Raw genomic sequence first — 25,338 nt, forward strand, 5'->3', positions numbered from 1 at the left:
GCCTCCCCATCACTGCTGTGGGCAAAAGGAGAGCCATTGCCCAAAGGCAGGGCTGACTTCCCCAATCTCAAGCCTTCCTGAGCTCCGTGGGCAGAGAGGCCTTCCAGCAGGAGACCCCGGGTGGAGGGAGAGGAAGCAGGTGCCGGAGCCGCCTCTCCCAACTACAAACTAGAAAGACTTCAGCCCTCCTCCTCCTCCTCTCTCTTCTCCTCCTCCTCCTCCTCCTCCTCTCCTTCTCTCTCGCTTTCTACATCAGAAAAGGCCAACGATTAAAATTTGATGCCTCCTGACAAATGGATTTCTACTGGCAGATTCCCCTGATGTGGAACTGCCAAGAACGATGGAAGCCAACCCCAGAGTCCGCTCCTCCCTCTGAACGGCCAGGGGGCTGTTTGTAGAAACGGATTTCCCACCCTCCCATGGACACAGAGCCACCACCAGCTCCGTCTGAGGACAGCTGGGCTTGCTGTTATTCCTGGCAACTTGTCCAATGTGGGTTTAGAATTTCCATGCTCCCTACTACTGTAATTTAATTTCCAGGCCCCGTTCTTCAAACTCACCATTCCTGGCTGGTGCAATACCTCCCTGCCCCTCACGGGACTTTCAGACGGGTCTTGCTGCAGTGCAGCCCCTCCCCTCCCCGGACTCAAGTTCCAGCAAGGGCCTCGGGTCAAAATAACAACGGAGGCCCCAGAAAACGGGCAACTGCTTCCCCAAGGCGGCCCTGGGTCTGGGGGGGTGGGGTGCAGTGGGGCGGCCCTGGCCAGCAGGAAGAGCGAGGGCCGCTGCCCCCCTTGCTCCAAAGGGAAAGTGGCGGAGAGGACGGTTACTCACCACGGGAATGTGCAGCTTGCTCAAAGGCTTCCCGTCCAGCAAATAGGAGCCGGTGTAGGTGACGTACTCGGCGTAGCACTGGGGCGCTTGGGGGGTGATGTAGCACAGGATTTTCCGCTTCTCCTCGATCTTCTTCCGGATCTGCAGGTACTCGAAGTAAGGGTTGGACCGGTCGCTGTGGTATGGCTCAATGTCCTCCAGCTTGATGGTGTCGACGATGGCGGCCAAGGTCTGCTGGATCATCTCCCGGGTCTGCTGGGTGCTGGTGTTGATCTGCTGCTGGATCTGCTGGCTGGAACGCTGGAAGCGCCGCTTCCGCGGATGCTGCGCCTGGGCGTCCTCCTCCTCAGCCACGCGCCCCCCCTTGGCCCTGGTGGAAGGAGCGGAAGCGGGGGGGAACTCCTTTTCGGAAGCAGCCGCCGCGGCCGCGTTCTGCTTGTTTTGATTGGCCAGCATTTGGGCTCGGTTCCTGGTGATCCGCTGTGGGATCTCTTCTATTTTGGGAGCCTTTGGGGGTTCGGGAATCGGCTTGGGGGCCGATTCTGCAGCTTCCGACTGGACGTTCCCTTGGGGAACCTCTGGCTGAGAAGCAGCAACAGCAGCCTGGCTGGTGCCCCTGGCAGCCTCCTGAACTTCGGGGCTCTCCGTCCCGTCCGCTTGGCTAAAACAGCCGTGAGGAGCATCGCTGGGCACGAGAGCAGCAGAGGCGGCTTCCTCCACAGCGGCCTCCACCTCCTTAGGCTCCAACTGCCCCAGATCTGCCGGTGCGGCATCCTGGACCTTCTGGGCGGCCTCCGCGTCTTCTCCCGTCTTCTGCTCTGGGGGGCTGCAGATCTCCAGCCCAGCTTTGGCAGAAGCCTCCTCCGGCCTCTTTTCCTCCCCTTGCAGGTCGGGCTCACCAGGCGGGAGGCTTTCTGGGTTGAGACTCAGGTCCTCCTGGTCCTTTGCAGACACCAAAGGAACCTCCACGTCCAGCAGGGCTGCAGCAATGGCTTCGGAAGGCGCAGCAGGGTGGCTTTCTTCGGCGGCCTCCACCATTTCCATCTCTTGAACGTCTTTCACTGGGAGCGGCAACTCCGGCAGAGAGAAGGGCCCCAGGTCCAAGTCGTCCTCAGAGTTTGCGAAGGGATCCGGCCACGTAATCGGTTCCTCTGGGTTTACGGGAGCGATGCTGCTGTTTTCTAAGAAATTCTTCTCAACGGCATCCGCAGCTTCCACTTGGGGCTCTGCTGGTGGCAAAGCCGCGTCCGAGGCGTCTTCCGAGACAGGCTTGCAGGGACTGAAAAAGGCCTCCAACCTGGCCGGGGGATCCACACACGGAGCTGGTGGCTCTGCAGACACCATTTCGGGTGGGACCGTTTCTTCCGCCTCCTCTTTTGCTTTCTCGAGCCTTGGCTCAATGACCGAAAGGGGGTAGGAGGGAGGGGAGCCAGGGTAGAGCGTCTCTGCAGGAATGAAGGGCACCGGCGCGCTGGGGAGCGCGATATCTAGGGGACAGAAAGGCTTTGGGGAATCGGGGCGATGCTGGGGAGACTTCAGAAGCAGCTCGGGCCCCACCGACCAGCTCACAGGATGTTCAGGAGGGTCGCCAATTAAATCGGGTGGCACTGGAGGAGGTTTCTTTGGTGTGGGCTCCCACTCCGTGCTGCTCTGCTCTGGAACGCCAGAGTCAAACTCGCTCTCCTCAATCGGGGGCAAGAAGCTGGTCTCTGGGGGCAGGATGGCAGCCGTTGCCTGTTGGTCCTCTGTAGCATCCAAAGGCATGTCCAGATCTTGAGGGAGCGCGCTTTCTACAGACGGGGCCAGCAGCTCGTCTCTGTGAGACGGGGAGGACTTGGCCTGCAACCCAGAAAATACACTTTCGGGGGACTGGACAACGTTGCTAACAGTTCCGGAGGTGCAATGCAGAGCCTCCACTTTGGGCGATGGGACTCCATAGTCCGGTGAATAATATTCCGGAGATAAACACGGGAACTTCTCAGTAGGCACAGAAGGAAGAGGCAGCTTCTCCTCCGTTAGGGGCTGGACCGGAGAATCATAATTAGAAGTGGCTGGGACACTCTGCTGTCTAAAAAATTTATCTCCAAGGCTGAATTCTTCTTCCGGTGCCCTTCTAATGTCCACAGAGATAGACCGATGGAGATTGGTAGAGGGGAAGAGCCTCGTTGGCGTCTGACTTGGGTTCTCAGAAAACCCACTCGAAGGATTTGAGTATCTGTCGAAGAAAGACGGGGAACAGGCGTTCATGGACATAGTGGAGATGGGGAGGGAATGCTGAGAGTCGGCACAGTCGAACATCACATCCGTGTAATCTTCGTTGCTGCACGATGGAGTCCGTGGGGTCTGCATCACCTCTTCGTAGCTTGGGCATGAAACCACTGAGGCCGGGGTGGGAACGCCCGTCGGCCTGTGCTGGTCTGGCCTGGGAGAAGCAGGTAGGTTTTCCTTCAGTTGGGGGCCAGCTATCCAGTCCTTGGAATCCAGCCCCACGGCAGGCTGGGCCTTGATCTCGGGAGAGGCTATGGGAGCTAGTGGGCCGAGGTCCTTGAGTTTCTTGTCTTTTAACTGAGAGTCGAGAGCGAGTGGTTTCTTGGTCGTCAAATCCAGGCTCTTCTTGCGCATCTCCTCGTTGGCTTTGACTTTGTCTTTCAATTTGGGGTCCCCAGATCGATGCCTCATCTTTTCCATTTGCTTCATTCTCTCTTTGTGCCTTTTGTGGCGCTCTTCAATCTCAATATCTTTTTGGCTGAGCATCCTCTCAAAGCTGGTCATCATCAGGTCCCCATCGCCCAAAAGCTTTTCCCGGGGCCTGACATCTTTTTTACCGCCCTCTTTGGATAGGACAATTTTATCATTTCCGTTGCTCATCTTAAGACAGTCGGCTTTCTCCTTTTCCTGGTTTTCCTTCAGCCTTTCCTTCGCTTTGAGGTCGTTCGGCTTGGAGGCCTCTTCCTTGGATTTGTCCTTGAGACAGATCACTTGGGACGCCTCCTTGTCTTTGGCAAACTTCTGCTCCTCCTTGTGGTGCTTAAAGAGTCCATCGGGGTGTTTGTCTCTGTGCTTCTCCCTCTCGTCTTTCCACTTCTCCTTGTGCCGGTCTCTCTTTTTTTTCTCTTTGGCTACACTGAAGGCGTTGGAGCTGCACGTTTTCTCCTTTTCAGTTTTCTTAGGGAGAAGTTCTCTTTCGGATTCGTTCCTGTCCTTCTTCTCGGAAAACAAGTACTCCGTGTTTTTGTCCACTTCTTCTTCAGCCTCGGCTTTCGTGCTATAGGCACCACCGAATCCGTCCCCATCCAGGGCAAACTCCTTTTCATACTGGGTGCCCTCTTTCCTGCTGCCGGAGTCCTTCAGTTCATCCGCTTTGTCTTTTTTCTCCGCTTTTTCTTTCTTTGCTTTCTCTTTTTCATGGCTCTTCTTTGACGAAGAGGAGGAGTGTCGGTGCCTCTCCTTCTCCTTCAGTTTCTCCACCAGGCAAGGCAGGGGCAGCGACTCCTTGAGCCTCTCCTCGGAGGGTTCTGCGAGCGAAAGGCCGGAGGCCTCGAAGAGACTGCTGAGCACGGGGTCCTGCGCCCGGTCGGTGAAGCTGTCCGAGGAGATCTCGCTGATCTTGTCGTTGGAGTCGTCTCGGTATTCATTGAGGGCTTCTTCCTCCAGCTTCTCCAGCAAGCTTTTCTCTGCCTCCCCACTCTTGGAAGAACGCTTCTCCTTGCTGTACTCCTTGTCCAGCTTTTCCTTGTGTCTGCTTTTAGCCTTCTCTTCGCCCGCATGCTTCTTGTCTGCCTTCTCCAGGAGTTTCTGCTTAGTCCTCCTTTCCTGGCCAGAGTCCACCGAGATTCGCTCTTTCCGGTCTTTGTCTTTCTTCTCCTTGTGTTTCTCGAGGGAGCTCTTGTCTTTTTTCTCCTTCCCTCCCTCCGACAGCCCCTTCTCCTTTCTTCTCTCTTTGGAGTCCTTCTCTTTAGGTTTCTCCCCGGAGTGGGGCTGCCGGTCCGAGGAATATTTCCGATGCTTGTCGGGGACATAAAGGTCTCTCTCGGCCAGGGCACTGTCCTCTGGGTCTGGCAGACTGTCCTGCAGCCGGTGCATTTCTTTTTCCAGGCCGTCCCCCAGTTTGAACCCCGTCAGAGGGTAGTCGTCCTTTTCGTCCTCGCTCTCGTCGGTGAAAATGTCGAGGATGTTGTACCAGCTCCGCTCTCTGGCTTTTTTCTCCTCCTTTTTCTCGTGGAAGTCCTCCCGATCCCCAGAGAAGATCTTCTCCTTCTTGTCTTTCGCCTGATCTGAGGAAGTCTTCCTCTCTTTGTCTTTGCTGTGTGGATCTCTGTATTTCTCCTTTGTGTCCTTTTTCTCTTTAAAGCTTTTCTCCAGTTCTTTGTCCCTTGGGTTCTTTTCGGACGGCGTCTTCTCGTTTCTCTCCCTATCGTCCATTTTGGATTTTTCTTTGTACTTCTCTGTTTTTGATTTTTCTTTCTTGTCCTTCTCTGGCGCATCCTTTTTCTCCTTTCCCGAGTGGTGCCTTTCCCAGGTTTCTGTATTTTTTCCGCCGAAATCAGGGTCAGGTTTTTCTTTGAAAAATGCTTCGCAGCCGTAGCCTTTAAACTCATCCCTGTAAGAGTCTTCTTGCTTAATTTTAACCTCTTTTCTATCTTTAGAGCTATCAGGCAATTCCCTTCTTTCTCTAATTTCACTGCCGTCCTTTTCTTTTCTCTCTTTAAAACTTTCAGCAGAATCTTTTCTTTTCTTTTCGGGCAGATAATTGGGAATATTTTTATGCTTCTCGGTTTGGTCCTTCTTCTTCTCAGAATTCCGCTCAGTATATTCTCTCTCTTTCTTTTTAAGAAATGTGTCTTTTTCATTACGCTTTTCACTGTAGTCTCTTTTGTCCTTTGTCTTGCTTTCGCGTTTCTTGTCTTTTATTTCCTCCTTTACTGTTTCAATTATTAATTTTGCCACACTGTCATTTTTTATTTCTCTGAAATCTCTCCCTGGTGAATCCCAGCTATCCTCTCCTTTGAAATCGAAAGAGGAATCGGATGACAAATCTGAAAACCATCGATCTTGCTGGTCATCGGAAAGGCTGAACTTTGTATCTTCATTTTCCAAAAACTGGTTTTTATTACTGAAGTCTTCGAACGGCGCTTCTTCTCGGTAACTTTTGTCCCTTTTGGATTTTTCTTTCTCTTCTCTCGCCGGTCTTTCTTTCTCGATTCTGCCTGGTTTTTCTTCCTTCGGTTCGCTTTTCTTCTCGGCTTTGAAGTGCTTGTCCTTGGACTTCTTCTTCCTGTCCTCCTTGTGCGTCCGAGGCTTCTCCTCTTTGGGAGATTTCTCCTTCGTAGGCTTCTCCCTCTCCAGCCTGCCGGCCTTTTCTTCCCTGAAGGGTTTGCCGATGTCTTTGCTCGCCTCCTTCGCTTTTTTCAAGGATTTCTCCTCTTTAGAATTTTTCCCCGCTTCCTCTTTAATCAGCCACTCCTTCTCCTCCGATTTAGTCCTCAGGAATTTGTCCTCTTTCTTGAAGTGCTCCCTCTCATGCTTTAGTGCTTTGAGCTTGTTTTCAACGGGGCTCTCAGTCTCTACCATCAAAGCCTTTTCGGGTTTCTGCTTGGAGTCCTCGTAATCAAAAGAAAAGGCTTTGATTATTTTAATGTCTTGGCTGGCAGGACACTGGCCCCTCTCCTTGTTTTTGTGTTTGTGTTTCGTCTTATGCTTTTTTACAACCTTGCCCTCCTTGTCCAGCTTTGGAATCGCCCCGTCGATGTTGCCGTGGAACGAATTCTTCTTCTCCACCACCACCACTGCAGCAGCTCGCTTCTTGGGCTCCGGTTTCTTCCGCACAGGCTTCAGGGACTCCAGGCTGGAGTCCTCGGACGTATAATCTGACTCGCTGGTCAACCTGGTCCTGGTGGAATCGGATAAGGAGCTGACGTCCGACCAGGCCGGGGAAGAAACCGTTTTCCAATTGTCGGTCCGCCAATGCTTGGAGTGCTGATCTGTGAGGGCCGAGTTATGCTTTTGGGAGGCCAGGCTGCCGTGGGAGGAGGCCGAGGAAGCCGAGAGGGAATTGAAGAGGGAGGACTCCTTCAGCACCAGCCTGGAGTCCTTGGCGCAGGTGGGGGGGCTTTGTACAGAGTCTCGGTCGTCCTCCTCACTCTCCAGGTTTTCACTCTCAGATTCGGAGGAACAAAACTTGTCGTTTCTTTTGCCAAACCGGACTTCTTTGCCTTTGGCCTCCTTCTTGCGTTTCTTCTTCACTTTGTTCTTCTCCTTCTGCTGCTTGGCGCTGGGGGGTTCTCGAGCCTTGTTGCTGCCGGGGCTGGGGTGGGTGGTTAACCGCAGCTTCTCCCCCCCTCCCACCGCCAGGGCGCCGTCTTCTTCGTCAGACGTGTCGGAAAGGATGCGATGAGCGGCTTTCTTTGGTGCGATTGTGCTGTTTTTAGTGTAGGTTTTCACTTCCATCTTGGGAATGGAAATGAAGTTATTGGGTTTAGTCTCTTTCCTGTAGTCCTTCTTCAGCAGATGCTTGTCGTCGACTGGGGGGACCCTGTCCTGCTCATCGTCCTCGTCGAACTCGTACTCGTCCTTCACGGGGGTGGTCGCCTTGGGGGCCTCCGGGTTCTTCCCCTTGTGCTTCAGGCCCTTCTCAAACTCCGAGTCCGTGTTGTTGCCATCAATGGAGCTGGAGGGCGCAAACGACGGAGCGTCTTCTTCCTCCGAAGTCTCTGCAAAGGCAAGAGCACCAAGGCAGGTGAAGGGCGGCCCCTACATACACCTGCACTCAGCAGCGTTCCCCACAGGCATCTGCTCACAATACCCGAGTGGACAATCTATCTTCCGTGCGCAAAGCACGGCTGGGGCTGCTCTACCTATGCAGAGGTCCGAGAGGGGGTAAAAGGCCGAAGCTGCGCAGGGATTCAAGGGCTGGCATCCATTTGGGGCATCTGGGCAGAAAGGGGGCAAATCTAGGAAGGGCTGTTGCTGGGGACAACGTCCGTTGCTTTCAAAAGGGCGTCTGCCTTTCCAGCAGCCGCAGTGCCAATCCAGGGTGAGAGACGTGGTGCATCCCTGCCCTCGCCTCCCTCAAGGAGCCCACGGGCACAGCCTCTGCAGCAGACAGAGAGGCCGCCATCCCTGAGGCTTCGCTTCCATGGCTGCCAAGGCCAGAGCGCTGCCACTTAATATTTATAGGGGCTTCTAAAAGGATTCAATGCATATTTATCTCAGCAACCGCTACGATGGCTTTGTAAACGGGAGAGCCATCATCCCTTTGCTACAGACTCTTCACTCCTAGGGTGAGGAGAGCTTGGGAAGAACCATTTCTGGGCCGGCTGGGGAGACGGCCTGGTCTTGGCAGGGATGAAATTGGCAGCTTAGAGAAAGGATACTAATTCAAGGTCTCTTATTCCATTATTGCTCCAACTTCATACATAAAATGCCAGAACTGCTTCTGTACAGAGCAGAAAGACAGGTAAGAAACACAACACCAAGCCGTAACTCCCAAGGTAACTGATCCTGCACGGCCCTCCGCCTGAGAATGGCTGGCTAAGAATTCTGGGAACTGGAGCTGCCGTCCCCTTAAAAGCCCGCAAGGCAGAGAAGGCCAAAAGAAAGGAAGGCTGCTCCATATTGCGACTGCTGGGCAGGGCGACGGAACTGCCTTTCTTCTCAATTCTACGGGGAACTACAAAGCCCAGATTCCACACTGATGCAGATTCTTCCTGGGGAGCCTTTCGAGGCCTGGTGACCCAGGGACGTGGCAACCACTGGGGGATAGCATCAAGGTCAATCTCACCAGGGCGGTGACGGAGATCCTGCAACACATGTGTCAAAGCTGGCATGGCCCAATGTTTTGAATGGCACACCAGGCCCCAAAGAGCCCAGCCGTGACTGAACTGGGGCCGAGGCCACGGAAGGGAAGGACTGGACCCTCCTGGGCATTAGGCAGACGTTTTGGGGGCCCTTTTCGCACCCCAGGATCAGCAGCAGACAGACACTCCTCCTGAGGGCAATGCTGGTCAGGGGAGGTCGAGCCACATGTTGATCGATCCCCCAGGCCTTGTTCTATTCCACCAACCACCGTCCTTCCCCAGACCCATTTCTACCCCTGCCTCCCTCCCTCCCAGTGGTCCTGGGTTTTCAGCCCACCTGCCACCCCTTACCTGTGGAGCTTTCTTCACTGGAAGGATAGGTGGCCTTTCCCAAGAGCAGATTCACCATGGTGGGGGAATTGGCTACTTTCAATGGAGTCTCTCCCCTCCTGTTAAGTTGCTGAGGGTTTCCTCCGTAATGTAACAACAACTTCACCACCTAACAAAACAAAACTTTCAATCAGGTGCTATTCTCCAAGAGAAGGTTAAACAAATTCAGGCCAACTTCAAGCTGGATCATCTACACAAATGTCTCCCTACCAGCTTATATTAATGCAACTTGAAGTCTGCAGAATGTAGGTCACAACTCAGAAGAAAAACCCTTTCAAGCCCTCAGCTCCTCCTTTGTGAAGTCTTTGGGGGCCACCGCCATTCAGCGTGGCCCGTCCCAGGCTCCGGGGAGCCTCGGTCTGATTCTGTGTCAAAGCCTCCTTTATGCTTACACACTTTGTCCCCTGATCCAGCTGCTCTGCCTTCATCTTCAGAAGAGCACAAGGCAGCTACGCTCCCAGGACCTAGAAATAAGGGCACCCTGGCAGATCGGGGAGGGTCAGTGAGACAAGTCATGGAAGGGGAGGGGCCATTGGAGTCTTTAAGCAGCTGGGAAGGCAGCCTTTCTGTCGGTGGCATGGGACAACCTGAAAAAGAGGAGGAACCTGCCCGTCAACGAAAGCAAGAGCTGACCTTGTAGTGTCCATTGCTGGCTGCATCGTGCAGGGGAGTGTCATCGTCCAAACCCTTGGTATTGACCTCGGCTCCTGCCGCAAGCAGCTGCTTTGCAACATCGTAGTAACCTCGGTTGCATGCCTCGTGCAAAGCGGTCCAGCCTGCAAAAATACGCATCAGTGACATGTATGGGACACTTAGTTCCCACGAGCAGCTCTCTCCCACACAACGCATCAATTGATTGGGGCGGCTTGCCTGGGGGAGAGTTACTAATTTGCACTGGGTTAAATCTGGAGAAACTGGATACCTGTCTATTACTTAGCCCATCTTGGCTTTTGGGTTAGTAATATAAATATAAATATAAATATAAATATAAATATAAATATAAATATAAATATAAATATAAATATAAATATAAATATAAATATAAATATAAATATAAATATAAATATAAATATAAATATAAATATAAATATAAATATAAATATATATATATATATATATATATATATATATATATATATATATATATATATATATATATATATATATATTGCAGCTGGTTGCTCTCCAGGAGAATGGAAGGCAACAGAAATTTAGTGAATTAAAAAACGCAAGGATCAGAGAAATATGTCTGCCTATTTCTGCTCAGGTGTAGTTTTGACAAGGTGTTGAGAGAGAAAAATCAGGATTTCTGGCGTTGCTCACGGCTCAGTGGCCCTGCGTGTAAATGCCCAGATGGAAATTACTGCCCAAGGAAACTCGGATTTAGCCCCTGGAATGCAATGAGTGATGAGTGGAAAGTGTGCTTGTGAGGTGGAGGGAGGGAGATGGAGGTAACTCTGCCAGAAAGAAGATAAACAAAAATAGCTCAGAGGATAAAAATGTTATTGTTTTACTAGACAGCTACAACTTTGAATATGTAACAAATTTAAAATGAAGAGCAAACGTTATTGAGAAACGTTCCAAATCAAGGTATTGTGTGATCGTTTTGGCTTTTTGCTCTTTCTCCCTCGCTATAAGGATAATGTTGTGGGGCGTAACTATACAACATACATGGGTTTTGGTGTAGAATTTACCTCACTTGATCTGAGCCAGCTGTTGTGTTCTCCTAATTTTGTAGTTCAATCCAAAGTCTACTTAAACCTTGGCCTCCGTTGGCTTGCTGGCGTTCTGCCAGCCTTCCTTGTCTGCTTTTGGGCAGCTAATCCAGAGGGGTTACCTGCAAAGTCTTTCACGTTGACATCGGCGCCCTCGATGATCAGCTCTTTGACCCGCCGGGCGTCTCCCCGGATGGCTGCCCGATGTAGCCGGGTTTCTCCACGTTCATTTCTCTTGTTCACTTTATCTTTGGTTTTGGAGGCAGAATTAGGAGTCCCCTTCGGACAAACTGCAGACTGAGAGGGGTGCTTTGGCGTCGTATCCACTGTTTGGGGGACGGGACACACAAAGAGGAGCGCGATTAAGGCCTTTGGGGGGAGCTGTGCGTGAGAACTACAGGCAGGCCGGAGGGGGGGAGGGGGCAGAGAGTAAAGTAGTTGTCAGGGGTGAGGCAGCTGCTGTAGGAAGCGGCCACTGTGGAGAAGCGTCTCGGACACCAGGAATTACGAGGCGCCAGCACCAACTCTGCCCGTTTCCAACCTTTGCCAAGGGCTTCTGGGGAGGGGGAAGAACCGCTCCTGTGCCCACCTGGACTGTTGGCAGATTCTTCCGCTGTCATCTGCATGAGGAGGGCCACCTGCTGGCGCTCGGAGAGCGGGTAGCCTGCCCGAATCCCCGAAAGCCCCATTCCGAAGAGCAGGCTGGGCTTGCGAGCTGCCGGTTCCTTCTTGATCCTCTTCCGCTCGGGACCCTGCTTTTCTGTGGGGCCAAAGAGACACAGGGAGAGGCATTGGCACAGTTTATCCTTTCCAAAGGATCTGGCTTTCTTCCTCTTCCAGGCAGGGAAGTTTCCACTAAGACTTCCACAAGTGGGACCAAGATCTGCTGGTTCCAAGGTAGGAAGCAGATTCTCTGGCGCTAAGTGGATTCACACACACAACCGCTAGATCTGAGCAGGTGCAGCTTTGTCTGGGGGCCCTGACCTCTCTCTTCTACTCTGAAACACAAACACGGCAGGGGAACGGGGGAAGATTTTCCTACTTAAATAAAAGTGCAAACATTTACTATTAATATCCAACTCTCAGAAAACAGTTTAGTACCCGGTGAATTCTGAGACTTTAAAAAAGGAGTCTCACTTTCAACCAAAACCAGAAAAAGGGAACCGACTGCCAAGCCCCGTGACTTCGTACCATTGGCAGGGGGCATTCCACTTCCACAATCAGTGAAATCTAGAGATTCCCTGATCCAGAAGGCAGGAAAGATCTGGTTTCAACTAGAGAGGGAATCCTGCGGACTCTCACCTCAAGACCTCTGTCGGAATTGGCAGCCGTTTCAAAGAATGGAAATCCCGGAGGATAAGAGAGGATCTAAAGGCTCTGGCACAGACGGCAAAAGACTCCCTTTCGTTCAAAAGGCTCCCTTTCATTCCCACATTCGCCAGGTGCCTCATCCTGGCGAGGAGGAGGAGGAGGAGGAAGTGCTGTACAATTGAGGCATTCTCCTACAGCCACCAGCCGGCCTACAGGAGTTCCCACAGAGGGGCAGAAATATGCCACGAACCAGGGCATATTCAAACTAAAAATGAGTAATAAAAACAAAGGGGTTTATGCTGCACTGCATGTTAAGACATTTTGATGCATTTTGAGGGGAATCACAGGATGCCAGGGAGTTTTACAATATTTGATATTGCAAAAGCTGTGCACAGCTCCAAAACTACAACCGACAGCATTTGAAACAGCTCTTTAGGGCGGAGAATGGGGAAGAGACTTTCCCCCCAGAAACCTGAAATTCGGTGCTAGCAATATGGAATTTCCCCCACATGTGATGCCATGTAAATCCGGAATGCTAGAAAGTGGATAAACAATAGCTGATTCTACAGGCAAAGAAAAAGAGGCCAGCGCAGATTCTCAGATTACAAATGACGTTGTTGAACCCTCCTCGTGGGGGGCCTGGGGAAGCCTGAGGTCCCTCCGGAATCAAGAGAAGGGAGGGGCTATTGTGTCTCAGCTGCAAGGGATGACCACAGTTCGTTAACCAGGCAGAGCCGGGACAGGGATCCAAGGGGAAAAATCAATGGGGAGAGCGCAGCCCTCTTTCAGGGCAGCTTCAGGGACTCCCTTCTTCTCTCCAACCTGGTCTGGGAAAAGCCACCCTGACACACAACCACACAGCCTGGTTCAAAACCGTAAAGGTGTGTCCCGGCCAAAGGAGACTGGAGCTGCCTGCACACACAGACACACGCACACATGCACACACGCAGCGGCTCCTCCAAGGCAGCCTCCGCCCTGCCTGGAGTCAAGGGGTTAAGCCGGCTGCCCAGAGGAAGTTTGGGCCAAGTCAGCCGAGTGTAACTGTAAGCCGGGAGTTGGCCTGGAAGCAAGTCTGTATGTAAACAGGAAGGAGAAAGGAGGGGGTGGGCAGGGCAGACTTGCAGAGGCTTCGGCCTTCCTCCTCCTCCTCCTCCTCCTCCTCCTGGGTCAGATTTCAGAATTGGGGACAAGGAAGAAACTTGCTTCTGCTGGGGGAGGGGAGCAGGAAACTGGGAGGGGGGGCACAGCCTCCCCCTCCCCCAAAGCTTGCTACTCCAACCTCCACAAGGAGGCTGAGAGGCCTTTCCTGAACCAAGAACCAAGTTTTGCCAAGAACAACAAAATGCCGTGTGCTAAAAAACTCTCTCAACAAAGTTCAGGTTGCTGACCTCTTTTCTCTACGGCTTCCAGAAGTGCAGAAATTTCTGAAGTAGAAAATTAGTTCAAAGTTGACTTGGAATTCCTTTTCCTAACCCAACAGCCGGGCCAATGGATTCCAACTGGATCACATTAAATGCACTACTAGAATGTCCTCCAGATGGATGGAAGAGAATTCCTCTTCAGAAATAAATCTCAGGCCATCAGCTGCGTCTCTGCACTAGGTTGTCTTATGGGGGGGGGGCTCTGAGAAAGGCCCCTCACAGCGTCCTCAGACCTTTTAATCCAAAGGAAGCAAAGCGCCTGTCCTCAGAATCTCTTCCTCCAAAGTATATTCTGCTCTTCCCAACTCTAAAACCTGCTAAGGCTTCTTCCTGAGCCGTTTCTCCAATTCCTTTGGGCAACCTGACCAAGGCGGCCTAACCTGCTTGACCTTCTGCCGTGTGGACGAAGCTTTTCACAAGGGGTCGGCATGCAGGGGCTGTGGGGCTGCGCGTGCCCGACCCAAAGTTTGATCGCCAGAGCCGCCCCTCGGCAGGCGTTTCCTGAACAATCCCAGGCACGAACCCACCGCCCAGCATCAGGGCAGGCATTCTGCCCCCCCCCCCAGCTGCTCTCCCCTCTCTGGCCTGCCCCACTCAGGCCGTGAAGGGGAGACCGGGTTGAAAATATGAAACCTGCTCTCGTGGGAGCACTAAGGCTTATTAGTAAGCTACTCTTTGAAAAACAAAGGAAGACAAGGCCCAGGCAAAGGAGAGCCTTGAAGCCACATACCTCAGATGCTTCACACTGTTAAAAGTTTAATGTGGAACAGGCCTCTCTGGTGATTGCAACTCTAGCGGGAGAGATTCGAAGGTACCTTTCAACTGGCCCCCAATATTCCCTTTTGTGCTCAATGGGAAGGAAGTCCCAGGCCTGAAGCAAGGAGGCTGAGGGCAGGAAGAAGGAGCGAGGCCAGGGAAAAGGCAGCCCTCCCATGACTCTTAACAGCGCAGGAGATTTAAAAACCACGAAGCGCCTCGTGGCTTACAAAAGGCCAAAGGGCCACACCAGAAAGGCAGGACGCTGATCTCCCAAATCCGCTTCCCCGGTGTAGCAGAAAGATCCCCCCCCCCCCCCGTCCTAAGGCTCCTCTTTCCAGAGAAACAAATTTCTAGGTGCCAAAGCAAGATCAATAAAAAGAAAGCAAAATGGGACACAGAACGAGGGAGAAAGGATCGAATGAGTGGCTCTTCTACCAGGGGGACTCTGGCGCACCCCAGAATGCCAAACGTTGGCACAACGCCGGTGCAGATGTGTGGGAGTGGGCTTTACTCAAAGGGAGCCGGGCCTCGAAGGAGGAATCCTACCCTGCAGCTTGTTCTGGGCAGCCGTGGATGCTGCAGGGGGCCTGGAAGGGGACAGGAGAGAGTCCCGGGAGTTGGCTGGATGCGGTTTCTGTAGAGAACACAAGGCTTCCATCAAGAGTGTGCAAAACACCCAGATTTAGAGTGGGAGGAAATGCAGCAGGATCTTTAGCACAAAGCAGCAGAGAAAGCAGGAAGACGACCAGTTGAAGGCCACAGACTTCAAGCAACACCAAGGAAGGAAGCGGGGGGGGGGGGGGGGGAACAGTAGCACTACCAGTACGAAAGCAGCAGAATGCACTAAATCCAGGATGGGGACCAGAGCGGGGGGCCAAAACGTGAAAGGGGGCAGGGTGGAAGCAGTTTATGTTTATGTGGGAATTTTGTTCTCCAGAGGAAAAAAAGACATAGTAGAAAATCCCAATGCAAACTATAACAAACACAGACCAACATTCCCATCAGATAATATAGGAAAGCTGCATTCTTTGCATAGGCAGACTACAAAAGGGACATTATTTCAACCCACAGCCCAAAACTCCCGGCCGTTCCGTTTCAGGCCCAGAGAGGAAGGGAGCCCGGCTCCACGTGGGGCTTCCAACGGATTTTCTCAGCGGGACGGTTTTCTAGGGGCCCCAATTTCATTCTCCTTGAAAGGCGCTTCCAGTATTTTGTCTCAAGAAAACTGAACCGGCAGCTTCGGAAATAAGCAGCAATAATTTCAAGGGGGTTCAAGCACTGGCGCCCAGAGGTGACCGTGGCCCTCACGTGGATGTGTGTCGGATGGATGCAGAAGTGGTTGTCCAAATATCGCTCTGATCCTGCAGCTGAAAAAATACTTCTCTGGGATAGGAAACGACCCCAGGGACCTGGTTTCACCCACCAGCAGTCTGGACCAACAAGGGATCTATTTTGCAGAGACAAAGACATTCCTTGAAGAAACGCTGCCGAAAACTATTCTGGATGCTTGGATGGGCTTTTCAAAATCTGGACTTATTTGTCATGGCTGAAATAAAAGCAGAAACGTGGCCATTCAAAGTCTTTTGTGCAGTGTTTCCTATCCCTGCTCAGGTTCCTGCAAATTCACCCATTGCCAGGAAATCTGAACTGTTTTCCTTAGGCCTCCTGTTGCCCATTGGGACATAAGAACAAAAATAACTTTTGATCCCTTTCCAAAAGTGAGAAATAGTCAACATTCTTCACAAGAGTAACTATTAACAAGGAAGAGGCCGTGTTAATGACATCACCATCATCATCATCACCCCCGTCAGACTCTTTCTGGTTCAGAAAGGAAGCCATGGGGACCCGGGTGAGCAGGCAGCTTTTCCCTCCCACAGCCAGCTTCTCAGGGCCACGGAGCCAGGGAAGGGCAGGGTCATTTGTGGCCTGGTGTCCGTGGGTGATGGAGCCTGGTCTTAAGTACCCAGCATCACGGGGTGTGGCCTAAAAAAGGGGGGGGCTCAAATATTTAATTAATTCTCCTTGGTTGCTAGGTAAGAACCACCTTTTAACTTTTTCCTTTTTTGAAGCCAAGCACAAGGAAGAAAGCGCTGGGCAGGACAGGCCACCCGAGTCAACGACTGCGTGGACTACGCTGAAGTCAGCCAGAAAAAACACACACAAGTGAAACTCCTGCACACCAAAACATTTCTCGACCAGCCAAGCAACCTGCTTCTCGTGATTCTCCATACCATTAACCAGCGAGTGACTAATAAACCTCTTCCCAAAGAACCAGTTCAACCTATAATCCACAAGGCAAAGATGCTCGCTTGCTGACAGAAGATATATGGCCACCTGACTTGTATGATTCAGGGCAGCTCATGACTATCAGTAAAAACACAGATGGAAACAAAACCGCCCTTTCCCTTCAGGTGCCAGACGGAGCAGCTTTGGGGGGGCAACTTCAGTCAAAGGCGAGGAGAATCCCTCTCGTTCACCCAGCATTGCAAACGCACTAATCTGTATCAGAGAGGCAGGCAGCGATCAGCACGGAGGGCCACCAAGGCCTGCTCAGATGAGTCAACCAGGTTGTCTCCAACATGCCTCCTCCTTCCAAAGCATTTTTCAAGCCAGAGAGGGTGACGCTTCATTTAAGGAGCATATTGTTGCTGGGGCATCGTAGCCGTACACCTGAGGGTGCCTGCCGGGTGGTAGACGAGGCCATGAAGACGTGACCTCACTTTTGGCGGGGAAGCTCAGGGGAGGCAGGGCATAACAATATTGTTGTCAGCTTTGATTATCTTTTTATGAGCTTGTGTGGCCTGGAAGAAATTAGCTCCCATGCACTTAATTATTCTTCATTATTATTCCATTTATAGCCCATCTTTCCACCCAGAAGGCAGACAAGTTCCTCTTGCAACTAGACAAAGTATTTTTCCATGCATTATGTACCAACGTGAATATCTGAAAATCTTTCCTTCAGGTTTCTGCTCCTAATACATTGAAGTCTATTTTAAAACCTGTCGCAGAGAACAAATGCTCTAGATTGCGTATATTCGGCTTCTGTGTCATCAGAATTTCTTGGGAAATTCTCAAATGTAATAGTCACATAAGCTCCTTGCTTTTAGAGGAGAAAAACCAAGCACAGAGAAACTTTCTAATTGTAAAAGTAACTGCAATCATGGATGTCTAAGGCTTTTAGACTAGAAGACACATTTAATTATTATTTGAAAGGACCAAGAAATGCAATAGATGGATGGATGGATGGATGTAGATATATATGTATGTGTACACACACTTACACACTTACACACTTATTCACCCCCTTTTTTTCGTGATGCTCCCTTCTGGGGCGGGAGGGGGGATAGAACAGGGCCAAACTGGGGCAAGAGGGACACCCAGCAGCACTGAAGGCTGAAAAGAAGCAAGGCTGTTTCGCTCACCATCTGGACTTGGAAGCTTCCTTCTTTGCCATTCCCAAATTCTGAAATGTAAGATTCCATTTTGCATCCAAGCTCACCCTTTGGAAGGGAGTCAGCTCCGGCTTTGCCCGACTTTCCCCCAAGGATGCAAAGCTTCAAACGCCTCCCGTGCAGCGAAGGCAGCCGCAGCCTGACATGCCTCGCAGGGCGGGAGGCTTCCCCATAGAGACCATCCGAGGAAGGCGGCGCCTTCTGGGCTATTGAGATTTTAAGCCAATTTTAGGTATATAGTACATACTAGTATATATGTTTCCAGAACAGTTAGCAGAACAGAAGCAAACCATGTTTATACATACATACATACATACATACATACATACATACATACATACAAAGAGAATTTTACACAAAATTACAGAACTATAAAAGAAGACAAAAGAAAACTATATAAAAAATGAAAGGCAGCAAAAGAGGAAAGGAAGAAAAGCTATCTAAAGAAGCAACCTCCTCTCTTATCTGCAGCTATTGCAGACATAGTTACCATCTATCTCTACCCTCCCAAATTACAAACCTTGGTTCAGAAAACAAGCCACGTTAAGCCCCCACCCCAAGCAGAACAGGCCACGTTCATGTTGATCGGAATGGGACAATTCATTTCAGGACAATTTCAACAATCCAATTTAATTATTTAAAATAATTTTTAATTTCTGTCATTCACATTTTATTTTGTTCTCCTTTGGCCTCCTTTAATGGTTCTAGTTGACTCTTTCTTCGACGTTTGTGTAACTCTTGTCCCGTAGCGAGTGGTTCCAAGGTGAGCTGGAAGCTTCTCCATCCCTGCCCATTTTTCCTCACCTCCCTGCCTGCATGTTCAATTCAGTCCCAGGCGCAACTCTGTGGGCTTTTGAAAAGCACACACCGAACGAACGGGCACCTTTGGCAAACCTTACGCTTGAAACAGGAATCCCCAGAGAAGCTGCAGAATACGGGCTAAAGGGTGAAAGGGGGGTGGGAGATGGGAGCAGCTGGACAGTTTCAAAGAGAGCAGCTTAAGGCCTGGGCGGAATCTGCAGCTGCTGGAAGGACAGTTGGGAAGGAGGGTTAATGATCAACCTCTAACCAAGCACGGCCGGCCCTTGGCCAGATTGGCACATTTTGCTATTTTGCTTTCTGAAGGTTTCCTCCTCCAGAGGTTTCGCTCCAGACGCTGATCTTACCTAGGAGCACCGACTGCAAACTCTTGTGCCGGAGAACAAGTGCTGCCTTCTGCTCTGCTCCAAATGGCCAACTTCCCCAAAAGAGCATTTCCTCCTCTGCCCTGAGGGAAAAGGCCCCAAGCGCCCCCTCCCCCTCCCCAAAGGCCCGGTCTTTCTTTCTTTGGGCCACGGAGCCCCTCCCCCACTCAGAGGGTGGGCTTGGTATGCATCTCCCTTTTTCCGTCTCCACAAATTCTCAAGAGCGGCCAACTCTTAAGAACGCTGAAGCTGAACTCTGGCTTGAGACAAACAGAAACAGGCAATTTCTCAGAGATCATCCAATAATAATCGATATGGAAAGTAAGAGGTAAACACACTAGAAAAAAATGGCCCAGGTATTCAGTAGCAAAGCAAGGGCTGCAACACACTCGTTAGCAAATGAAATTCTTCCTGGCTTAGCTTTTGCCTTCTCTTTTTAGTTTTTCAGGCCACAACCTTCATAACAGCTTTTTATATTCTTCCACTGTAATGATCAGCAAACCCCCATCACTCTGGAAAATCAATTTAGAGCAAACCCTTGGTTTAACAGAGTTACCCAGTTTGGCAAATATTTGGTGCACGGGACAACAGGAGTTTTGGCTGGGCGGCTCCTACAGTTATTATAACCTCTCCATTTGTTCATGCAGTCCGGTCAGCACTTGCTGCCTTCCTTAAACAATGAATATTCTTCTGTGCTCACGTCCCTTCCAGTTCCAGGTGAAGGAGAAAGGCGTGTAAAGATCAGGCGAGAGGAATGGCATCAGCCAGGGAGGGAGGGACAGAGGCTGGGCAGGCCAGAGGTGAACAGGGCAGGGAAGGTGGTGGTGGAAAGCTGGCCGGGTAGGGGAGAAACCCCGGGGCACTCAGAACAGAGGTGATGCTTCCTGCCCAGCCAACCCTTCCTTATTGGGGGAGCAGTGGGAGAAATCAAGGGTCCTTGAAGAGCCCTTGAGGCTGGCACCCAGAATGCCCTTCCTCTCGGATATTCTTTTGATTTCCAAATAGGGAAAAGCCCCCCCCCCCTCTTTCAACAGGCTGTTAAACTGATGCTTTATGTATGCATTAGCAGCTTCTAGACCAGTGTTTCTCAACCTTGGCAACTTGAAGATGTCCGGACTTCAACTCCCAGAATTCCCCAGCCAGCTGGCTGGGGAATTCTGGGAGTTGAAATCCGGACATCTTCGAGTTGCCAAGGTTGAGAAACACTGGTCTAGACATTCTGGAAAGCAAAAGAACATCATAAAATTGAAATGCCTCTATTTTATTAATGAAAAACTAAGGAGTTTTCATAGTGTTAAGTAGGTGTAATAACCTTCCTAGCCGGCTTAGGCTGAATTCCTTGGCGCTTCCCATTTTAGGAGATATGAAAACCAACGTTTTCGTGGACGTAACATGACGGTTTTGTCCTTCTGAAGCAAAGGTGGGACAAAAATAGAGACAGCGCATTCTGCAAATCACCAGCGGAACACGTCATTTCCTGCCTTGTGTCTCTGAAAAGAGCTTTTACATTGCAAGAAAGAAAGTATTTCTAAGGCGTCTAGGAAAAGTTTTTCATTTGCTGCTCCACAACTCCAGCTTTTCTCATTCATTTAGGAAATCTATTCAGTTTTGCTGGATTTGAAGTGCATAACTTTTCTGGAGGCTTGGGCCAAATGTAGCTTTTGAATAGTATAATGGTTAGGGGTGTGTCTGAACATTGGTGAGTGGTCAGTGGTGAGATTCATTTTTTTTTACTATTGGTTCTGTGGGCGTGGCTTGGTGGGCGTGGCAGGGGAAGGATACTGCAAAATCCCCATTCCCTCCCAATCAGCTGGCAGAGAATAGATGGGGGCGGAGCCAGTCACTGGTTCTCAAAATTTCTGCTACCGGTTCTCCAGAACTGGTCAGAACTTGCTGAATACTACCTCTGGCGTGTGTGTGTGTGTGTGTGTGTGCGTGTGTAAGGAGATGTGGTGACAAAAGAGTAGGTAGAACTTAAATAAAGAGAAAATAATTAAATAAATGAATTAATTAATGTCCCTTTCTTGCTCTGTTACATTAAAACTTTGAACTGAGTGGCAACTTTTGGACAAGCCCTTGGCTGCTGCCCTCGCGGCTATGAAAGATGACTCTGGGGTTGCCCAGCCTCCGCTTTAAGACTACCGAATATATTGGGGCAAAAGGCCAGTTTTCCCAAACAGGAGGAGACACTTCGAGACGTGCGATTACAAACACGGCTGTTTTTCTGGGGTTCACGTGGAAGCCAGGCGGGTCCAGCAACCAGTGGAGCTGAGGCACAAAGAAGCGGATAACAGAGGAGGAGGAGGATTTGTCACAGCCCTGCGGCCACCTTTTCAACCGCCAATTTCTTCAGCCCGGGGGCCGCTGTGCCAGCCTAGGAAAAGGCCCGGTGTCTTGAAGAGAAACCAGCCGTTGCGGAGAGTGGGACCATATGCTGGATCTGAAGCACCACTGCCCGCTGCTTCCCGTCTGAACATTGCCCCCCTCTGAAACCACGGTCACCTTCTCCGGTGGCCTGGACAGCCCCCCACCCACTTGAGGTGCCTGAGCGCTTCCGAGGGCTTGAGGAGTCTGTCAGCCATCTGCAAGCCTTCCCAAAACAAGAGAGCAAAAAAGCAAGCAAACCGCAGGACACGATACGCCTTTACAGGAAGAAAGCCCACGAATCAAGCCAGAGTTTTCTGGCATCTTCTGGGCAGCTCTCTGACTCAGCCAGAAGCCAAGAAAAGCAGCGGCCCACCAGAGTTGATGCTGAATCCGGGGAAGCAGCTTCTGCTGAGGAACGGCTGCGGAGGTCCCCTCCCCACCCAGCCGCCCGCCCGCCTGCCCGCCTGCCGGCTCTCCTCACAGGCAGGGCCGCCTCCTTCTGCTGATAAGGCCTCTCCCTTACCGGATTCAAAGCACAAAGGGTACCCATGGTGGACCTGGAAGAGCTCCAGGCCTTCTCTTCAGTACAGGCAGAAAAGTTGCTGGAGGCTGCAGAAGGAAGAGAATTTCTAAAATACGTTCGCAGCCTCTGATTACTTTATTATTTTTTTGCTTCATTCTGTCCTGGATGTAGCAGATATCACCATATGCAGAATAAGCTGGCAGGGAAGAACAAGCCAGTTATTTCTAGCCGATTTTGAAGACTGCTGGGAAATGTAAAAGCACAGTAACCTACGAAGCGCAATACTCAGGGGTCAGGAAAGAGAAATTATCTTTCATTCCGTCTTGCCAGATACCTCTTACTACTCCTGCCTTGGCCTGCGTGAGTATTAGAATTATTAGAACGGAATTAGAATTATATAGAACAAAGCAGTCAGCTGAACGAGGAGTTCTTACATAGGTGACCCCAAAATGAGCACTAATATCATCATCATCACCACTCAGAGTGAAATCCAGCAACGGCTCCTCAGCCTGCAAAACCATATTTCAGAAGCCATTAAAGTTGTGGTGAAATTTCTAGCCATGCAATCAAAAACAACAAAAACAAGCAACAGATACCATTGCCTAAAAGCACAAGCAGTTTAGGATTTGGGTGAATATTTAAGGATGTTTCCTGTGAGATGACAACCTTCTAACTAATTACATCAGTGGTTCCCAAACTTGGCAACTTTAAGACTTGTGGACTTCAACTCCCAGAATTCTCCAGCCAGCAGAGCTGGCTGGAGAATTCTCGGAGTTGAAGTCCACAAGTCTTAAAGTTCCCAAGTTTGGGAACCACTGAATCACATAACGAAAAGGATGCAACACCACAGTAATCCTCTACCCAGACTCAACCAGGCGCTGGGTTGCTATCCTCAAAGAGCCAAACTTCATCTCCATTTCTTTTTTTATGTTGCCACAGATACGGTTCGGCATTCCCACTGCCACTTCCTGAGCCAGGGGGATTCAAAAAAGCAAAGGCCTTTTCTTCTTAGTTCAGGGGGACCCAGAGGAAAACCAGACCAAAACACCAACCAGGGAAGCCTTTCCACTCTCGCTTTTGATAGCCTTCGCAGCAGATTTTGCACCGGGGAGAGCTGTGGAAATTCGACAGAGGCAGGCAGGCAGCTACATTCCAATGAAGGGGGTGCTGCATTATGGGAAGCCAAGCTGCCGTCTGTGGGACACATTTAGCTACTGAACGGTGCTCAGGGCCAACTGTGGCTTCTCCGCGTGTGACAGAATAAAACAGGTGACAATCTACACACCGCACTCATTTCACCATTTACGTATGGATATTCAGCACAAAGGGCTAAAAAGGTAGGTGGGCAGAGAGATTGTGCTTGTAAAACGATAATCTGATGATTATATGTTTTACCTCAGAAACAGCATAGCTTAATTTTTTGGCACTCCTGAAAAGATACCAATTGACAGACTAGAAAAATGCCAAAAAAGAAGATTTCAGAGAGGATTAAAAGGGGCCTGCATCAAGAATAAACGCCTATCAAAATGGGTGCAGATTTGCTGTGAAATGTCTTTTTCCGCATTCTTTTTAGAGGCTTGACCTTTGTCTAAAACCACTCAACTTTCAGACCAGTTCTAAATAATATAAATGGTATATTCTTGCCTGTATCTGAATCTTTTTGATCTCCATTTGTTCCAACAGTGAAAGGTAATTTCCTTTTTGTAGCTCTCTCCTTCACTTCTTTGCCACCATCACTCCGGTCCAATTTTGGAGTCTTGGTTAGAGAAACTTTATCTTTATCCTGGAAAAGAGACAGGAAAATCAGAATTTTCACAAAAGCCCCCATATTTGATATCAGCAAGGCTGGCTTTCTTAAGCAAAGTGGCTCTCAAGCTACTGCCCGCAAAATATAAAGGTACGCTTGTCTGCACATTCCACAAGTTCACGGCAAGATGGCTGTCACACCTCTTACTTCAACCTTTGCAAAGTGGCCTCAAAACGGTGGCGACTGGGCCAAGCTGACAGGGTTAACCACGGACGGGGCTTCTGCTGCTGCATAAAAGCACAGACAGAAGAAAGAGGGAGGCCTTCAATGCATGGGAAGTGAGGGGCTGAACTCTCCTTTGGCAGAGGTTGTCTGCATGATCTGCTTGCGCTGTTCCTCCTCCTCCTCCTCCTCCTCCTCCTCCAGGTGGAGGGAGTTTCCCCACCTGCCCAATGTGGCTCTCACAGGTGTCTGGCAGCTCTCTTGCTATCTCAGAGGAGGGGCCTTTGGAGCGCACTGGGGCGCTGCCCACAGACCACCTGCAGCTCTGCCCCCCAGGGCTACCAAGATCCACCACGACCAAGTGAGAAGAAAGGGAAGCAAATCCAGGGACTCTGAGTAGATGATCTAATGCAGGGGTGTCAAACTCAAGGCCCTGATTTAAGAGTGTGTGGATCTGGCCCGGGGGCCACCCTGGAAACCGTGAGGGACTGGCCCATAGTGACTCAGCCCTCCCAAGCTCCATTTTCGCTGGCGGGGGGTTGCGGGAAGCCGTCGCAGCCGGAAACGGAGCTTGTTTTTGCTGGCAGAGCCCTCAAGACTGCCATAGGCGCCCCCAACATGAGTGAAATCCAACTGGCCACACCCACTCTGCCCCCCACAGGCCAAACATAACCCTGATGTGGCCCTCAATGAAATTGAGTTTGACACCCCTGATCTAAGGGTTACCTTTTAAAATGGTATCTAATCCTGCACAACAGCCCATCTGTGCATGTCTAAAGTAACCAAAAAGGAAGGGGATATATGCGTTTAAAAAATAAGTTTGACGTTTGCATGCGCACAAGTGCCCGGTTCTAAATCTGTACTGATCCTCTATGGCTCTAGGTGGGCTGTTCGAAATGGCTCAGCTACCCTGTTCCTGGCTGTGGACTGGGGTTATTTTGAACACTGCCTGATTATCAGGTGCCCTTACTACACATTTTCTACATCAAGGCTTGTGTTTATCAGTGTAACTACTGGCCAACTATTCCAACTACATTTTACACAAATTCAAAATAAACAGGAGGTTTATTTTGGTTATACAAGAAACAGAAACAGCTGAAGTTGACAGTCTGCGCTGGGCCTTCGGGCTTTTGAGCTGGGTCCTTGCAGAGATGAAGTGGGCCTGAACAGGGATTGCTTTTAAATTTGTTGTTTTGTTTAAAGCCATGTTTTCTCAGGACAGCTTACAACAAACTACGCTCAGACGAATATTTAAAACAAAAATATTCAAACACTACTACTAAAATTCATAATATCAAAACAAAAAAGCCATAATAAAATGAAACAACTATTTAAAAAGGAGGCATTTTTAAAAAAAAAATCAAGAAGTTTATTAAAATGCCTGGGAAAATAAGCCACTTCTGCCTCGTGCTACCAAAGCAGAACTCCTGGGGGTTCAGCTAACAGGGCGAGCACTGAAGAGCCCCCGGGAGGGCTGGGCTTGCGGGCTACATAGCAGCTCTCTGATCCAGAGAGAAACTGTGAACCCCACTGCCAGGCCGACCCCAAGACTCCCCCTTAGATGAAATCCCATCAACATCAGTAGCAATGAAACAAAGTGGAAGGGTTGCATTTTCC

At 50.3% G+C, this 25,338-nt stretch overlaps 1 protein-coding gene across 1 annotated transcript in view; it reads right to left on the reverse strand.

Moving 5' to 3' along the window:
* Positions 1–25,338, reverse strand: part of ANKRD11 (ankyrin repeat domain 11) — a 111,911-nt gene that overhangs the window by 4,871 nt on the left and 81,702 nt on the right. The window contains exons 4-9 of the mRNA XM_032231194.1: positions 23,397–23,535; positions 11,325–11,495; positions 10,858–11,061; positions 9,654–9,796; positions 8,982–9,129; positions 835–7,544 (exon numbers count right to left, since the gene is read on the reverse strand). Coding sequence (XP_032087085.1) covers positions 835–7,544; positions 8,982–9,129; positions 9,654–9,796; positions 10,858–11,061; positions 11,325–11,495; positions 23,397–23,535 — 7,515 coding nt within the window. The remainder of the gene's footprint in view (positions 1–834; positions 7,545–8,981; positions 9,130–9,653; positions 9,797–10,857; positions 11,062–11,324; positions 11,496–23,396; positions 23,536–25,338) is intronic.

The sequence above is a fragment of the Thamnophis elegans genome, chromosome 14 (genome assembly GCF_009769535.1).
Source record: "Thamnophis elegans isolate rThaEle1 chromosome 14, rThaEle1.pri, whole genome shotgun sequence".
Taxonomy (NCBI): domain Eukaryota; kingdom Metazoa; phylum Chordata; class Lepidosauria; order Squamata; family Colubridae; genus Thamnophis; species Thamnophis elegans.